Source organism: Malaclemys terrapin, chromosome 1 (genome assembly GCF_027887155.1).
Source record: "Malaclemys terrapin pileata isolate rMalTer1 chromosome 1, rMalTer1.hap1, whole genome shotgun sequence".
Taxonomy (NCBI): Eukaryota; Metazoa; Chordata; order Testudines; family Emydidae; genus Malaclemys; species Malaclemys terrapin.
The window spans coordinates 342,486,472-342,503,891 of record NC_071505.1 but is presented as its reverse complement, the minus strand read 5'-3'; the positions used below and the strand labels follow the sequence as shown (position 1 = coordinate 342,503,891).

The following is a 17,420-nucleotide window of genomic DNA, read 5'->3' as shown; positions in this document are numbered from 1 at the left end:
AGTTCAGGAAGCGTATTACCCGGTATTGGTATAAGGCACCTTTATACTGGTATAACTATCAGTAAACAGATCACACCCCTACCCAAATTTAGGTTGCTAGGTAAGAGATTGAAGTCCAGGACCTCCATGGTAGCATTTTCTGCAATGCTTCCAGTTCCACGCGCAGGGCCAGTTAGAAAAGCAAAACTGCAGGGTCTCAATGCGTGGATGAGACAATGGTGTAGGGAGGAGAGGTTTAGGTTTATTAGGAACTGGGAAAACTTTTGGGAAAGGGGGAGCCTATACAGAAAGGATGAGCTCTACCTAAACCAAAATGGAACCAGATTATTGCTGGCACTAAAAATTGAGAAGGTCGTAGAGCAGTTTTTAAACTAATAGCTGGGGGAAAGCCGACAGGTGTGAAGGAGCAAATGGTTCGGACAGAGACATCCCTTAGGGGAGGATCTATTAATGGAGATTCTCTATGTCCTAGTAAGGGGGAGAGGATGGAAGATGATAAAATATGGGTAGGATCTGATGAGAAACAGTCAAATGAAAAATACCATTCAATTACATCATGTAATGGCAGACAGCTAAAAAGTGACAGTTTTTTAAAGTGCTTATATACAAATGCAAGAAGTCTAAATAATAAGATGGGTGAACTAGAGTGCCTCGTGCATGAGGATATCGATATCGATATAATAGGCATCACAGAAACTTGTTGGAATGAAAATAATCAATGGGACACAGTAATACAAAATATATCGGAAGGACAGGACAGGTCGTGCTGGTTGGGGAGTGGCACTATATGTGAAAGAAAGCATAGAATCAAATTAAGTAAAAATCTTAAATGAACCAAACTGTACAGTTGAATCTCGATGGATAGCAATTCCATGCTTGAATAAGAATAATATAGCAGCAGGGATATACACCTCTACCCCAATATAACGTGACTCAATATAACACAAATTCGGATATAATGCGGTAAAGCAGCGCTCTTGTGGGGCGGGGCTGCGCGCGCCGGCGGATCAAAACAAGTTCGATATAACGCTGTTTCACCTATAATGCGGTAAGATTTTTTGGCTCCCGAGGACAGCGTTATATCGGGGTAAAGGTGTACTACCGACCGCCTGATCAGGATGGTGATTATGACTGCAAAATGCTCAGGGAGATTAGAGAGGTTATACAAATAAAAAACAAAATAATAATGGGGGATTTCAACTATCCCATATTGACTGGGTACATGTCACCTCAGGACAGGATGCAGAGATAAAGTTTCATGACATCTTAAATGACTGCTTCTTGGAGCAGCTAGTGTTGGAACCCACAAGAGGAGAAGCAATTCTTGATTTAGTCCTAAGTGGAGCACAGGATCTGGTCCAAGAGGTGAATATAGCTGGACCGCTTGGTAATAGTGACCATAATGTAATTAAATTTAACATCCCTGTGGCAGGGAAAACGCCACAGCAGCCCAACACTAGCATTTAATTTCAGAAAGGGAACTACACAAAAATGAGAAAGTTAGTGAAACAGAAATTAAAAGGTGCAGGGCCAAAAGTGAAATCCCTGCAAGCTGCGTGGAACTTTTTAAAGACACCATAATAGAGGCTCAACTTAAATATATGCCCCAAATTAAAAAACATACTAAGAGAACCAAAAAAAGTGCCACCGTGGTTAAACAACAAAGTAAAAGAAGCAGTGAGAGGCAAAAAGGCATCCTTTAAAAAGTGGAAGTTAAATCTTAGTGAGGAAAAGAGAAAGGAGCATAAACTCTGGCAAGTGAAGTGTAAAAATATAATTAGGAAGCCAAAAAAGAATTTGAAGAACAGATAGCCAAAGACTCAAAGTAATAGCAAAAGAATTTTTAAGTACATCAGAAGCAGGAAGCCTGCTAAACAACCAGTGAGGCCATTGGACGATCGAGGTGCTAAAGGAGCACTCAAGGAAAATAAGGCCATTGCGGAGAAATTAAATGAATTCTTTGCATTGGTCTTCACAGTTGAGGATGTGAGGGAGATTCCCAAACCTGAGCCATTCTTTTTAGGTGACAAATCTGAGGAACTGTCCCAGATTGAGGTGTCATTAGAGGAGGTTTTGGAACAAATTGATAAATTAAACAGTAATAAGTTACTAGGACCAGATGGTATTCACCAAGTCCTGAAGGAACTCAAATGTGAAATTGCAGAACTACTAACTGTGGTTTGTAACCTATAATTTAAATCAGCTTCTGTACCAGAGTACTGGAGGATAGCTAATGTGTGAAGCCAATTTTTAAAAAGGGCTCCAGAGGTGATCCCAGCAATTAGAGGCTGGTAAGCCTGACTTCAGTACCGGGCAAACTGATTGAAACTACAGTAAAGAACAGAATTGTTAGGCATATATTGAACATAATTTGTCAGGGAAGAGTCAACATGGTTTTTGTAAAGGGAAATCATGCCTCACCAATCTACTAGAATTCTTTGAGGGGGTCAACAAGCATGTGGACAAGGATCCAGTGGATATAGTGTACTTAGATTTTCAGAAAGCCTTTGACAAGGTTCCTCACCAAAGGCTGTTAAGAAAAGTAAGGTGTTATGGGATAAGAGGGAAGTTCCTCTCGTGGTTTAGTAACTGGTTAAAAGATAGGAAACAAAGGGTAGGAATAAATGGTCAGTTTTCAGAATGGAAAGAGGTAAATAGTGGTGTCCCCCAGGGGTCTGTTCTGGGACCAGTCCAATTCAACATATTCATAAATGATCTGGAAAAAGGGGTAAACAGTGACGTGACAAATTTTGCCAATGATACAAAGCCACTCAAGATAAATAAATCCAAAGCATACTGGGAAGAGCTACAAAGGGATGTCTCAGAACTGGGCGACTGAGCAACAAATGGCAGATGAAATTCAATGTTGATAAATGCAAAGTAATGCACATTGGAAAACATAATCCCAACTATACATATAAAATTTGGGGGTCTAAATTAGCTGTTACCATTCAAGAGAGAGATCTTGGAGTCATTATGGATAGTTCTCTGAAAAAATCCACTTATGTGCAGCGGCAGTCAAAAAAGTGAACAGAATGTTGGGAATCATTAAGAAAGTGATAGATAAGACAACAGAAAATATTATATTGCCTCTATATAAATCCATGGTATGCCCACATCTTGAATATCGTAGGCAGATGTGGTCGCCCCATCTCAAAAACGATATATTGGAATTGGAAAAGGTTCAGAAAAGGGCAACAAAAATGATTAGGGGTATGGAACGGCTGCTATATGAGGAGAGATTAATAAGACTGGGACTTTTCAGCTTGGAAAAGGGATGACTAAGGGGGGAATATGATAGAGGTCTATAAAGTCATGGCTGGTGTGGAGAAAGTAAATAAGCAAGTGTTATTTACTCCTTCTCATAACACAAGAACTAAGGGTCACCAAATAAAATTAATAGGCAGCAGGTTTAAAATAAACAAAAGGAAGTATTTCTACACAGAACGTACATTTAACCTGTGGAACTCTTTGTCAGAGGATGTTGTGAAGGCCAAGACTGTAACAGGGTTAAAAAAAGAACTAGATAATTTCATGGAGGACAGATCCATCAATGGCTATTAGCCAGGAGGGGCAGGGGTGGTGTCCCTAGCCTTTGTTTGCCAGAAGCTGGGAATGGGTGACGGGGGAGGGGGTGGATCACTTGATGATTACCTGTTCTGTTCATTCCCTCTGGGGCACCTGACATTGGGCACTATGGGAAGACAGGATACTGGGGTAGATGGACCTTTGGTCTGACCCAGTATGGTGGTTCTTATGCTAGTAGGTTTAGTCCTCTGGCTAGCCTTTAGTGAATGTTTCAAGCCTGGCAAAGGAGTTTTCCAGACTGTAGTTACTTTCAGAATAATTGCAAATGAGGAGAATTTGAAACTGCTGCAGCTTCTCACCTGGGAAAGGCCAGTAGCGAGCTTTGTCTATCTCAGCAGGTAGCACCTGCAGAAAAGATCAGTGATTAGGTGTCATGGGTGAAGAGGCTCGGTGTCTGGAACCGCTCTGAATGAAGCTCAGACAGGACCCTCCTGTAGGGTGGCACCCCGCAGGGTGCACTCACTAGGGCGAGCCTCCTTGGCTTCATTGCCTCCTGGGTCTGATCTCAGAGTGTTCAGCATGCGTTTTACGCCATGAGTTCCCTGCAGCGAGTCCACCTGAATAGGACACCTGGGGAAGCCTTACGTGCCCCCTGAAGGGGCCATACACCCCCAGCTCCCCAGTCAGCAGTGACTCTCCGCCAGCGTTGTAAAACAGACGGGTTTATTAGTCATCTGGAATACAGCATATAACAGTTCTTGTTAGCAGAGAAAGTAGAAAGGTTCAACAAAGTCCATCTTGGGGGAGGGGGTGGAGGGCAGGGCTCTGGATCCCCCTGAGTCCCAAACCAGGTGACTGCCCAGCTGCCAGGAGCCCTCCCTCAGCCACGCCCAGTTGCCCATCCTCCGTCCTTTTTCTCTTTACCGGGCATCTCTCTTTGGTCTCCAGCTCCTTCAGCCAGCTCCTTCGAGCTCTACAGCAGTCAGACCTGCCCTCAAAGGGTCTCTGCCACGATCACATACCCTTGTCTCACCACCTAGATACTTGTGCAACACACAAGGGGAAGCTGGGGCACGCACAGTATTCATGCAAAACATTAAGAAAGTTCCCACTTTGTCACGTGAGGTTCTGGTGTTTGCACGACACCTGCCACATATCGATTGTTTGCAGCAAGCTGAAATACCGAGTCATGTGATCCTGCTCGCTGTTCGTATTTCTGTGTCTCAGTCACTGGAGAAGTTATGAGATCGAGTCCTGGTTTGAAGAATGTAATTTATTATTTACATTGGCAGCCAGCTGTTTTCACTTGAGCCCTGCTTAACCTATGAAGGTCAGTTGGCCACACGCCTGGCACAGTCAGAACTCTTAACACTGACCTAATCAGCTGGGATCGTTACAGATCCAGGATGCATGCTGCTCTACGGCCAGCAGAGGCAAGGAGGAGGTGAAGCCCAGAAGGAACTGTGCCCCCCCCCAGCCAACACTTCCATTGTTCTTATTAAGCAATAGGTTGGAGGAGGAGGTTTCCCCCCGCTACTTCTCCCCAGGTTTGAAGCCTCACATAGCAGCAGTTTGAAGCCTCACATTGGGCTGAAGAGGACTCTTCTTACAGCCACATAAGCTAGTCAGACCGGTGCTTCTTGAGTGATACAAGGCACTTCTCCCCATTGCCCTGCGCTGAACTCACGACCCGCTCACACCTCTCTCCCTCTGCCGAACCCAGATCTCTTACATGACTACGAACCTTGCTGGCTTCTGTCTGGCAAAGTTATGGGAAGCGCCAATGCTGCTGCTGCTCTCTCAGGAAGGTAGCACAGCATCAGGTTTTGTTCCATTTGCAATTTGAAGCTTGCGCCACTGCTAGGTCCTCCCCACCCATCTACTGCATAATATAAACGCTGAAAAGATTGTACCAACAGATGAAATAATTCTTACCTAGCCATTGTAATGGGAGGGTGGGGAGAGAGAGGTCCTTTGGTGAGCTCTTTAGATCAAATAATAGTAACTTGTCCTTAATAGTTCCTTTAATCAAAGAATTTTAGCGCCTATAAGCATTAGTTGTTTGAGATTCATAGTACCCTGGTGAGGTAAGTGTCACATCCATTGTACCCATGGGTAGAGACAGAGAAATTGAGTGACTTAGTGAAATTAGTGAAGGTTGCTCACTGAATTGGGAATTCAGAATCTCCTAAGTGCCTCTAGCAGAAAATTGCTTTGCCTCCCATTGTGAGGGTCTGTCAGTGCTTGAAATATATAGCTATTAACTGATGCTAAAATATTCCAGTAGGGGGGTCTGAAGTGAGTGCCTGATTTTTTTCAAAGGTGCTGAGCACACACTTCCTCCATTCCGACCATTGAGAACTGGGGGTCTGCAGCTCCTTTGACAATTTAGCCAGTCACTTGGGGCCTAAACATGGATTCAGATACCTGACTTTAGGCATGCAACTTGGAACATCTTTCCCTGACTTTAATAAGACAGCAACTTTACAGGCAAGGGCTAAACGTACTTAACAAATGCCATGGGAAATGCTGCAAGCCAATACGGGGACACTGTCCCAAATGCCATCACTATGTCCAGCTCTTTTTCTTTTGGCAGATGTCTCAGTATCTCCCACACCTCAAGAAGCTAACCCCCCCTTGCCTTCTCCAGAGCCTGCACTGAAGATTGAACTAGAACCAGCAACCATTGAGGTAAAGGCACATTATGGTGATCACTTGCATTTATATATGTTTTTGTCTTGATAAAGTGGGGAAATCCAGAGTGTTTGCAGAAGCAAGACTGGAGGGTGTTCTGGGGGAGGGAGGATGGTTTGTCAGACCTGACTTTGATAACGAGACGGACATTTGGCTGTTGGTGATCATGCCCATAGAAGCTCTCTACACGCACCCTGCCTTAACTCTTGGTCTCTTGTGATACCCTGCAGGCTTCGACAGGAGGGAAGAAGCGGAAACGGAAGCGCGTGCTGAAATCCAAAACGTTTGTGGATGATGAAGGCTGCATGGGTAAGAATAGCTAACTCTCTCCCGCACCCACAAGTAGGGCTCACTTTATTGAAGAGTCACTGGTTTTTTTGCAAGTTTTACAGACCAAACCTATCCAGGGAAGGGGCCCACAGTGCCACTTTATTCTTCTTTTCTTGAGCTCTAAGGCTTCCAACTCCACTTTCCTGCACTGTAACTGTCCCTCTGTCAGAGGAGGGTGAAGAGAAGTTGTCATTGAATGTTTTCTTTTGTTCCCTCTTTCCTACCATTATAACCAGCACTAGCACTTTCCCTCCTTTTCAAAAGTGTATACCTTTAAAAAAAAAAAAATGCCTCAGATTATGGGTCAGATTAATTGGTGACACAAAGCAGATAGAATGCTCCGGAGCAGCTGGATTGTACCAATGAATCTGGCCCTCAGTATAACGCGGAATACCCCAAATAAACTGGGGAAGAGCAACAAGCAGCATGTTTGGGATTTAAAACTCTAAAAAGCAAATCCTTTGTTCCTAGCAGTCCTGTGTTCTCTGGCCACTGGGAGGAGGCAGGTCTGGCATGTTTAAATTCTAACCTAGCTCTGATACTGATGCATTCGGTGATTTTGAGCAAGGCACCTATTTCCCTACCTTGCAAGAGTGTTGTAAGATTTAGGTAACGTTTATAAAGTTTCTTTACATTTGAAAAACTGGCAGAAGCATTATTTATACTAAACACAACGTGTGCCTGATTGTACAAGATACTGAGTGTCCTCAACCCCTGTTGATTTGAATGGAATCCAGGGAGCTCGGCTTATTCCAGGAGAGGGATCGGGTCCTGGTTTTATATATCTCCTATAAAGAAAGCTAAAGCTAGCAGGAAAGTAACTGGCTTCAATAGTAGCTAAAGGCTCTAGTACTAGGTTTTTGTCAGAGGGAAACGGATTTGTTGAGAATTGCTCGTTGAGTTTGCATGATGGGGTGTTGTGCACTCCTGACTCCAGATAGGACCGTTAAGATTTTTGGAAGGAAAATGAAAACCTTGCTCGACAGCTAGTGTTTTAATAAGGTTGGCATCCAGAGCTCGCCATAATGAACATTAAAGCTTTTATTTCCAGCAAAGGATTCTGCATTCCTTTTTCTATTCAGCCTTTTCCAAATGTGCCAGTACTGGGAAGCTTGCCTTTTTCCCCACTGGCCCATGGGTTTAAATGGTCTCTTGTGAAATAGGCAGACCTTTGGTTTACAAATTAATATCCACTACAATTTTATGGAGGGGAAAATAAGGCCCTTGTGGTGCACTTGGAAAAGGCTCAGAGTAGCAAGGAGAGAGTCAGATGGGGCTATGATGCTTTAGAATTGGGTAAGAAGGAAATACTACTTTATGTACCAAAAATTTGCACTGGTCTGTGGTCCAGAACTTGCTGTGTCCCCATTTCATCCCGTCTCTCCCCCTGTCCCGTGTAGGCCTGATAATCCTAAGGTCTCTCAGACCTCCTAGGCTGATATAAAATATTTGTATCATTTGAATTATGGGATTTTCACCTTTTTAAAATGGGTTAAAGCTGCCTAGATCAGAGCCAAGATATTGGAGCTTCCGATCTCACTGTTCTGAATATCACCCTGCTATAGACCCTCCCTTGAGTGTCTCCATGATTTTAGTGCCACTTTCCCAAGAACGACTACAGCTAGAAACTGGTGATTGTAAAGCAAATCAGATACTCTAGGGCCTAGCCCTGAGAGGTGCTAAGCACCTGCAGCACCTAATTGAAGTCAGTGGGAATTGTGGGTGCTCACCATCTCTTAGGATCAGGTCCTTAATCTAAAGGCTTGTCTAATCACAAATGTTGTGCAGTTTTTTAACCATGCTGACATAGCTGAAGTTCTACAACCCCTTCCCACCACCATGACCACCCCAGTGTGGATGCAGTTATACTGGTATAAAGGTACTTCTGCTCATATAGCTTAGGGCTTGACTGCGTGAGGAATGTTTTAACAGGTGTACAGCTGTAGTTATACAGTTCTAATCCCCCATGGGGACACTCTTACTCCGGTATAAGAGTGGCTTTATTTTAGGTTTAGCTTAAACGGCTTTCCAAGTGACACAAGCTAAACTGAAAAAAGGCACTTTTATGCTGGAATAAGAATGTCTACATGGTGGTCTATTTTGGTATAACTATACTGGTTTAAATTCACACCTTAAGTTTTATACAAAAAAATAACTTTTTCCTGTGTATATGAGACCTGCATCCCTGAAAGGAAGGAGAGTCGCTCATACTGGTATAAGATACCTGGACACCATTATAACTGTGTCCACACCAGGGGTTATTACTACTATAACTTTCCATTGTTAATAATCACGCCCCTAACCAAGAGAGTGTTACTGGTTCAAAAATGTGTGTGGATCAAGTGTTACTTAACTCTGCTTCTTATGAGATTGGTTGCTAACGTCACAGTGGGACGCTTTCAGATTTAGTAAACTCCTCCAGGTATTGGGCTGGTCCAGGCCTGAGAGAGTGTTTGAATCCCTGTTTATCATGGAAAAGCAGCATTTGAAATGTGCACTGGCTACTACAAAAACGCAAGACAACCTAGCAAAGAAAAACATTCAGCTAAATGCTAGATTCTCTATCCCACAGACTGTCTCTTACAGCTTGGGCCTAATGGAAACCCTCAATAAACGATTGCACACAGATAGGATAGTTTAACCTCTGAGGATAATTCATGCTAAGAGCAAAGGTAGGAAGTGTGTCAGCCAGCAGTAAGGGCTTCTTAAGGCTGCTTGTTGAAAAGCTAATTGATTGTAAAGAGAAACTGGCTTGTGTTTAGAGTCCCTATTTGACTGACTAATCACACCAGAGGAGCAGGGTTTAGTACCACAGGGACTGGTGCTAAATGGTTTCTCTGTACAGCCGCGGATTGTGTAGAAGACCTCATTTGATTTAGTTGGTACAACTAAAAGCCAATTTTCCAGAAGTGAAGTTCAGACACCTGCAAAAAAAAAAAAAAAAAAGTAGAGTTGCTAAAGAAGAAAAATGGTTTACTAGAAATATACCAGAATGCTGCATTGGAATCTGGTGGATCAGTGTTTACTTGTGGATGTTGATGGTTGCCATCAGTGGAGTTGACTCCAGATCCATTTTAGTAAGCATTGTTTTATAGAGCTAAACCCTCCAGGAGAGCTGGCTGTATTTTAAAGAATCCTTATTGAGGTTGCTGGAACAAACCATCCCGATGTGTAGAAAGAATAGTAAATATGGCAGGCGACCAGCTTGGCTTAACAGTGAAATCCTTGCTGATCTTAAACACAAAAAAGAAGCTTACAAGAAGTGGAAGATTGGACAAATGACCAGGGAGGAGTATAAAAATATTGCTCAGGCATGCAGGAGTGAAATCAGGAAGGCCAAATCACACTTGGAGTTGCAGCTAGCAAGAGATGTTAAGAGTAACAAGGGGGGTTTCTTCAGGTATGATAGCAACAAGAAGAAAGTCAAGGAAAGTGTGGGCCCCTTACTGAATGAGGGAGGCAACCTAGTAACAGAGGATGTGGAAAAAGCTAATGTACTCAATGCTTTTTTTGCCTCTCTCTTCACAAACAAGGTCAGCTCCCAGACTGCTGCACTGGGCAGCACAGCATGGGGAGGAGGTGACCAGCCCTCTGTGGAGAAAGGATAGTTCAGGACTATTTAGAAAAGCTGGATGAGCACAAGTCCATGGGGCTGGATGCGCTGCATCCGAGGGTGCTAAAGGAGTTGGTGGATGTGATTGCAGAGCCATTGGCCATTATCTTTGAAAACTCATGGCGATCGGGGGAGGTCCAGATGACTGGAAAAAGGCTGATGTAGTGCCCATCTTTAAAAAAGGGAAGGAGGAGGATCCAGGGAACTACAGGCCAGTCAGCCTCACCTCAGTCCCTGGAAAAATCATGGAGCAGGTCCTCAAGGAATCAATTATGAAACACTTAGAGGAGAGGAAAGTGATCAGGAACAGTCAGCATGGATTCACCAAGGGGAAGTCATGCCTGACTAACCTAATTGCCTTCTATGATGAGATAACTGGCTCTGTGGATGAGGGGAAAGCAGTGGACGTGTTATTCCTTGACTTTAGCAAAGCTTTTGATACGGTCTCCCACAGTATTCTTGCCGCCAAGTTAAAGAAGTATGGGCTGGATGAATGGACTATAAGGTGGATAGAAAGCTGGCTAGATCGTTGGGCTCAACGGGTAGTGATCAATGGCTCCATGTCTAGTTGGCAGCCGGTATTAAGCGGAGTGCCCCAAGGGTCGGTCCTGGGGCCAGTTTTGTTCAATATCTTCATTAATGATCTGGAGGATGGCGTGGATTGCACCCTCAGCAAGTTTGCAGATGACACTAAACTGGGAGGAGTGGTAGAATCACTGGAGGGTAGGGATAGGATACAGAGGGACCTAGACAAATTAGAGGATTGGGCCAAAAGAAACCTGATGAGGTTCAACAAGGACAAGTGCAGAGTCCTGCACTTAGGACTGAAGAATCCCATGCTCTGCTACAGACTAGGGACTGGGTGGCTAGGCAGCAGTTCTGCAGAAAAGGACCTAGGGGTTACAGTGGGCAAGAAGCTGGATATGAGTCGACAGTGTGCCCTTGTTGCCAAGAAGGCTAACGTCATTTTGGGCTGTATAAGTAGGGGCAATTGCCAGCAGATCGAGGGACGTGATCATTCCCCTCTATTTGGCAGTGAGGCCTCATCTGGAGTACCGTGTCCAGTTTTGGGCCCCACACTTCAAGAAGGATGTAGAAAAATTGGAAAGAGTCCATCGGAGGGCAACAAAAATTATTAGGGGTCTGGAGTACATGACTTATGAGGAGAGGCTGAGGGAACTGGCATTGTTTAGTCTGCACAAGCGAAGAATGAGGGGGGATTTGATAGCTGCTTTCAACTACCTGAAAGGGGGTTCCAAAGAAGATGGATCCAGACTGTTCTCAATGGTACCAGATGACAGAACAAGGAGCAATGGTTCTAAGTTGGAGTGGGGGAGGTTTAGGTTGGATATTAGGAAAAACTTTTTCAGTAGGAGGGTGGTGAAGCACTGGAATGCGTTACCTAGGGAGGTGGTGGAATCTCCTTCCTTAGAGGTTTTTAAGGCCTGGCTCAACAAAGCCCTGGCTGGGATGATTTAGTTGGGGATTAGGTCCTGCTTTGAGCAGGGGGTTGGACTAGATGACTTCCTGAGGTCCCTTCCAATCCTAATCTTCTACGATCATTAAACACTGTGACCGCAGTGAAAGGGGAGAATCCCAGTAAGTAATACTCATCTGGGTTCAATGATTGGTTGGTTACTAAATGAACCCTTTCCAGTACTGCTTTGAAACGTCTGCTATTACCCTCTCTGTAGAAAGAAGCAACCACCTAGGTTTAATTTGTGTCTCCGTAGCTTGTAATAACTTTCAGAGAGGTGTTATGTAAAAAGAACGAGCTCTTCATCTGAATTTCAGAAGCACCAAGTTCTCTCGATCTAGGTATACATATAGCCATCATCACAATAGTCAGTGGATCTTCAGGTGCTCAATATGATGGGTTCCCCCCAGGCTGACACCTGGAACTGGGGTACCACCTAGCCCCCCGACCCACCAGCCTGGGCTCCCTCTTTCACTGTACTGCTGTGACAAGCTGCAAAGCCCTGCAGGCTTCAGCCTGCACTTTCAGCAGCATTCATACAAGTAGGGACACACACAATTGTGGTTACATGCAGGCACTTTGATCAGGCCCTGCATACGAAGGCGACAGCTAGGGCAACAACCAGCTCCTGAGGCATGCACCCCCTCTGGAGTATAAACCCAAAATTATACCTTCTTGCACTGCACAGGGAACTGTACAGTGTCAGTTCATAAAATTTGCCCCCTCCCTCGGTGTGGAGAGGAATATGCAACAGCCTTCTGCCTCAAGTTATGATTCCCACACACTGGTTTAGATAAAAATAAGTTTATTAACTACAAAAGAGAGATTTTAATGTGATAGCAAACAGCTCAAAGCAGATTACCTAGCAAATAAACAAAAAACGCAAACTAAACTTAAAATACTAACAAGATTGGGTGTGAATAGCAGATTCTCCCCCTAAGAGATGATACAAGCAGGCTGCAGATTCTTAAGGGGCAAGCTGCACTTGCTTTGCAGCTTGGAATCCCCAGGTGTTCCATTCACAGGCTAAAAATCCCTTTAGTTTGAGTCCAGCACTTCCCCCAGTTCAGTCTTTGTTCCTCGGTTGTTTCCAGGAGTCGTCTTGTGTGGGTAGCAAAGAACACCAGATGATGTCACTCCCTGCCTTATATAGCTGTTGCATATGGCGGGAACCCTTTGTTTCAAAGCTTAGCTCCCAGACCGGTCTGTGGAAAAACACTGACATCCCAAGATGGAGTCCAGAGACATGTGGTTACATCACATGTCTTTGTAAAGTCATAGCAGCTATTACTCAGAGGCTGTCTGTAGCATCCTCAGGAAGGCTTCCCAGGTGGGAGATAAACTTCCTCTAAGGCCTATTGTTTTCCTAAGGTCCATTACCCTGAATAGGCCCTTCCTCACACACTGTCTAGAATGAAACCATCTTGTCTAGTGGGCGTTACCCAGGTGTAACTACATTAGAAATACAGATACATAGTAAATATTCATAACTTCAGATACAAAAATGATGCATGCATACAAATAGGATAATCATATTCAACAAATCATAACCTTTTCCATGACACCGCACAGGACTTATTTTGCATAAAATACATTATGATGATCATAATCATATCATAATATCACTGTGAAGAATATGGGGTGCAGTGTCACACTCAGGAGCTTGGAAAATCAGACCATCTGTGTATCATGCTTTTTGTAAGCATTGGTGGGAACGGTTGCCCTAGCAATGCTGTTGTGGGAGTGGGTGGGATTCGGATTGGGCTGTTGAACCTTTCCGTACCAGGGTAACGGCTCAGATTCAGTCCTGGTCAGTAGTTACTGAAAGCCGTTACTGTCTGATGGCTGCTGCGTGTTCTGTGTGAAATGAATTGGTGTCTACAATCTAGTCCCTAGCGGTCAATTGTCCTTGTTGCAAAAATCTTCAGTGTGCTTGGCACCCTCCATGTTGCAGAGTCTATGCAGTGAGAAGATTTGGCACCTGACCTGCCCTCTCACCCAGGAAGACAGTCCCACCCAGCAGGGCTGAAGCGCTTGGGTGGGGAGCCTGTTCTATGGCTGACTATGCACTCAGATACCAAGGGGATGGACACTGCGTAAGGCCCTGGGTAGAAGAGAGGACGTAATCCTCCACGGCTATTGATCTGTCATCTTTCAGTACGTAGCCTCACTCCATTCATCTTAAAAGTGAAGGGAGGCAGCCTAGCCCAGCTGATAAGAGCACTGGACTGGGACTCAGGAGACCTGGGTTTTATTCCCAGCTCTCTGATCTGCTGAGAGACCGTGGACAAGTCATTCCACCTCCGGCCTCCGTGTCCCCATCTGTGAAATGGGGACAATGATACTTGCTGCCTCTAAGTGCTTTGAGATCAGTGGGTGAAGAGTGCTGCATAAGAGCTAGGTATTGTTACTGTGTCACTGGGAGCTATCCCACCTAGTTCTTTTGTTTTTGCCCTCTGCCTTGCTGGCGTTGTCGTAACTTGATGTCACGAATCTGATCGAGCGCCCTCTACTGGTCACTCACCAAACTGCTGTGAGGGGATCCAAATGCTGAATCCCACGTACCTTTAATTTGCTGGGGCTGGGTAGAGTGTAGCTTGGCTTTGGGTCTCTAAGCACGCGCTCCAGGGGCAGATCTTGTGCCTGACTCCCTTTTTGGCAGTGTAGACTCCAGGACCTAGGCGACTGCACTTTGAAACTGGAGTCATCTCCCCTAAACCTCCCCAGCAGCTCTTGCATGTTCCCCAGAATGCCACCAAAGGTGTGAGACTTCTCGTTTATGGTTTACCTCATACACAGGGCCTGTACAAAATAACAAATGCGCCTATATGCGTTTCTCTGCCTCAGGCTCCTCCCCACTCCGGAGAGTTCTTTGGGCTTGGGCAGAATCCTCTGGGGTGTCCAGGATCCTTCCTCTGCATCTTGTGACTTCTGTTCTGAATCTGTCTTTCCAGCCCCACTGGCTTTCTGCGACCTTGGCTGGTCCCTGGTTAAAGTTGATGCTTCAAAAACCTACCTGCCTTCTCCCTTCTCCTGCCCAGACTCTCCTGCCCAGACTCTTTGCCCTGTCTGGGTATTTCTCTATGTTAGACAAGTTGGAAGAAGTAGCTTCTCCTACTTTCCATGCCCTACTGTTTGGTCCAGAGCACATGTTAATCTTAACTCCTCTCCATTGTCCCTGGTCTGGTAGGGGGATACATGTTGCCATCTGTGTCAGCAACTGGTACATTCCACATCCTCATAGAGGCATTCCCTGATGCAACAATTTTATAACCGCTTTGTAGCATCAGCCAGTATTCATACACTGAACCGAGGCAGATTCTCCAAATTGTCCCACTTACAAAAACTGCAGAGCCAGGATGCTATTAATTTTAACTGTCCTTCCGTTGTGTGCCTCTCATACCTCCTCATTGATTCCCTGAATATACTGCTTGGTTGGTTGCAGCTGTTATGAGCAAAGGCTTAACCACTCCTGCCACGTTCTCTTTCCAGTAACTGAAAAGGTTTACGAGAGCGAATCCTGTACAGATAGTGAAGAGGAATTCATCAAGTCCAAGCTGCTAGCTGCACACAGTCAGTCCACGGCCGCTGTGAAGAAAGAACCCAAGGAGGATCGGAAGGGTCCGAAGAAAGGGGCAGCCACAGCCAGCAAAGCCAACAAACAAGTCTCCATCATGGGCTTCTTCCAGAAGAAATGAACTGAATCTCTCCCCACGATCCCTGGGCAGCTTGGAAATGTCACTCCTTTCAGTAGCGTTCGGCTTTGGAGGAGAACAACAGATGGGCTACCCTGGTGGGCAATATCTTGCTTACTGTGGAAGTAAGCTCTCCGCACCAGGTTTTGCATCAGAAAACTTAATTGTATCCATTATCTTGTAATTCTGTTTCTGTGCTAGGCCATATAGAAAGCCGTAGCTGGGAGCAAGCGCTAGAGGAACACTTGGAGATCCGTTAACTTGTTTACATGATGACATTTTAAATTTTTAAGCATGGCCTTTGACCTGTCTGGTACTAAGGCCTGTTCCGGGAGTAGATGGACGAAATAAGAAGCTAATCCTTTTAGTGGAATCGTTTGATTTTTTTTTTTTTTTTGTCTTGTTTGTTTAAACGTTCAGGTTGGTTAAAACCTATAATGTAACAGGCACACATACAAATAGTGAACATCTGCTGCCGCTATAACTGGATGAAATGAATTTGATTTCTCCCCCAAGACTGGTAAATAGTTTTCTCTCTGCCTTTATAATCTTTGTTGGACAAAGTACCACATATAAAATTCTCTCAACCATTTCTTCCTTAAGTACCTCCTCTGTAAAGTGTTGGATGCCTAATTATAGACCATGACACTGCTTGTGCTCCATCACTCTTTGCAAAAACATCATTAAGGCTTCCCACGCAGTTGGATATAGTGAACCAGGGGGAAGGTCCAAGTCCGACCGGCCACTGGGAAAGGAACTGTGTGCTCAGCTCTACAAGTGGGTGGTTATTGACTCGAAGGTGGGCATGTGAGTGGGTTGTCCTAATGAAAGTGGCAGTGTACCTGTCTGCATCGTAGCCAGGGACATAAAGAAGTATGCAGCTCCTCTTTTGTTGGCTTTTATTTATTTAAAGTCTAATGGGCATGTGCCATGTACAAATGTTTTTTTAAAAAGTCTAGTGTCTAAGGAAATGTGCCATAGCAAAATATTGGTCCCAAGGAACCAACAGCCTGTGAAGATGATGTGCAAAGTATTGGAGCCCAAATTGTCAAAAGTGACTAGAGATTTTGGTTGTCTGAGCTCTCGTCTACAGCTAAAATTTAGCTGGACCTCACTACGTTGCTCAGGGGTGTGAAAAATTCACACCCTGGGCACTGTGGTTAAGATGACCTAATCCCCAGTGTAAACGCAGCTGTGTTGATGGGAGAATTCTTCAGTCGACCTAACTAGCACTGCTCAGGGTGGTGGATTGTGCACCTGGACAGAAAACCCCCTTCTGTTGAGCTAGGGAACATCTACACTATGGTGCTACAGCTGAGTAAGGTTTGGCATGTTTGGGGCATGTTTTAATAGAAGTAGAGGGCCGCCACTGGAAAAGGATGGAAAGCCTTGGTTTAATCTTTACAATGAACTTTTGTATCTTTCCCAGAAAAATACCACTTCAATGTTTCTATTTTTCTTGGCATAGCTGGAAGTATATTCTAAGAGTAATGTTAAATAATAAAACCCTTTAAACACTTACCTTCTTTTGTTTGTGTTACTGATTGTTCTTGGAGAGTTGTGCTACCTTCTGATTTCCCATATAGCTTGTATAAATCTGAAAAAAGCAGGTTCATGGTATTCAATTGCATGGCAAAGCTTCCAGATATAAAAGCAATCCAAGACTTTACAGAACAAAGGATACATATATTAAAAATACAGCTGGAACTGTTAACCAGTCCGATAACAATTCGGGAGTCCAGAAGGGGTTTTGAGACAATGCTTTAAAATTCCAGTTATATCTATTTAATGTGGTGCTGTGCTAGGAGACAAAGGTGCTGGTTTCTCTTGTCATTTATAAAGTTTAAAAGGTCACATTCTGGCATGACTGTTATCATGATAGGTTCCGGCCCTTTGCTTAAACCATTGTTCTCAGATTCCTTGGTGGGCCAGAGGTTAAGGTGCTAGCCTAGGACATGGGGGGACCAGGGGTCAGTGGGCAGGTTCCCCATCTGTAAAAACTGGAATAGCACTTCTTACCTCCCAGGGATGTAGAGGATAAATACATGAAAAGATTGCAAGGGGCTCAAATACTAAGATAATG

The 17,420-nt window shown here is 44.5% G+C and overlaps 1 protein-coding gene across 3 annotated transcripts in view; it reads left to right on the top strand.

Moving 5' to 3' along the window:
* Positions 1-16,858, top strand: part of POLD3 (DNA polymerase delta 3, accessory subunit) — a 43,618-nt gene extending 26,760 nt beyond the window's left edge. For all 3 annotated transcript variants that reach the window (XM_054015899.1, XM_054015898.1, XM_054015900.1), the window contains exons 10-12: positions 6,125-6,219; positions 6,453-6,531; positions 15,135-16,858. In XM_054015899.1, coding sequence (XP_053871874.1) covers positions 6,125-6,219; positions 6,453-6,531; positions 15,135-15,340 — 380 coding nt within the window. In that variant the 3' untranslated portion in view covers positions 15,341-16,858. The remainder of the gene's footprint in view (positions 1-6,124; positions 6,220-6,452; positions 6,532-15,134) is intronic.
* Positions 16,859-17,420: the final 562 nt, after the last annotated feature.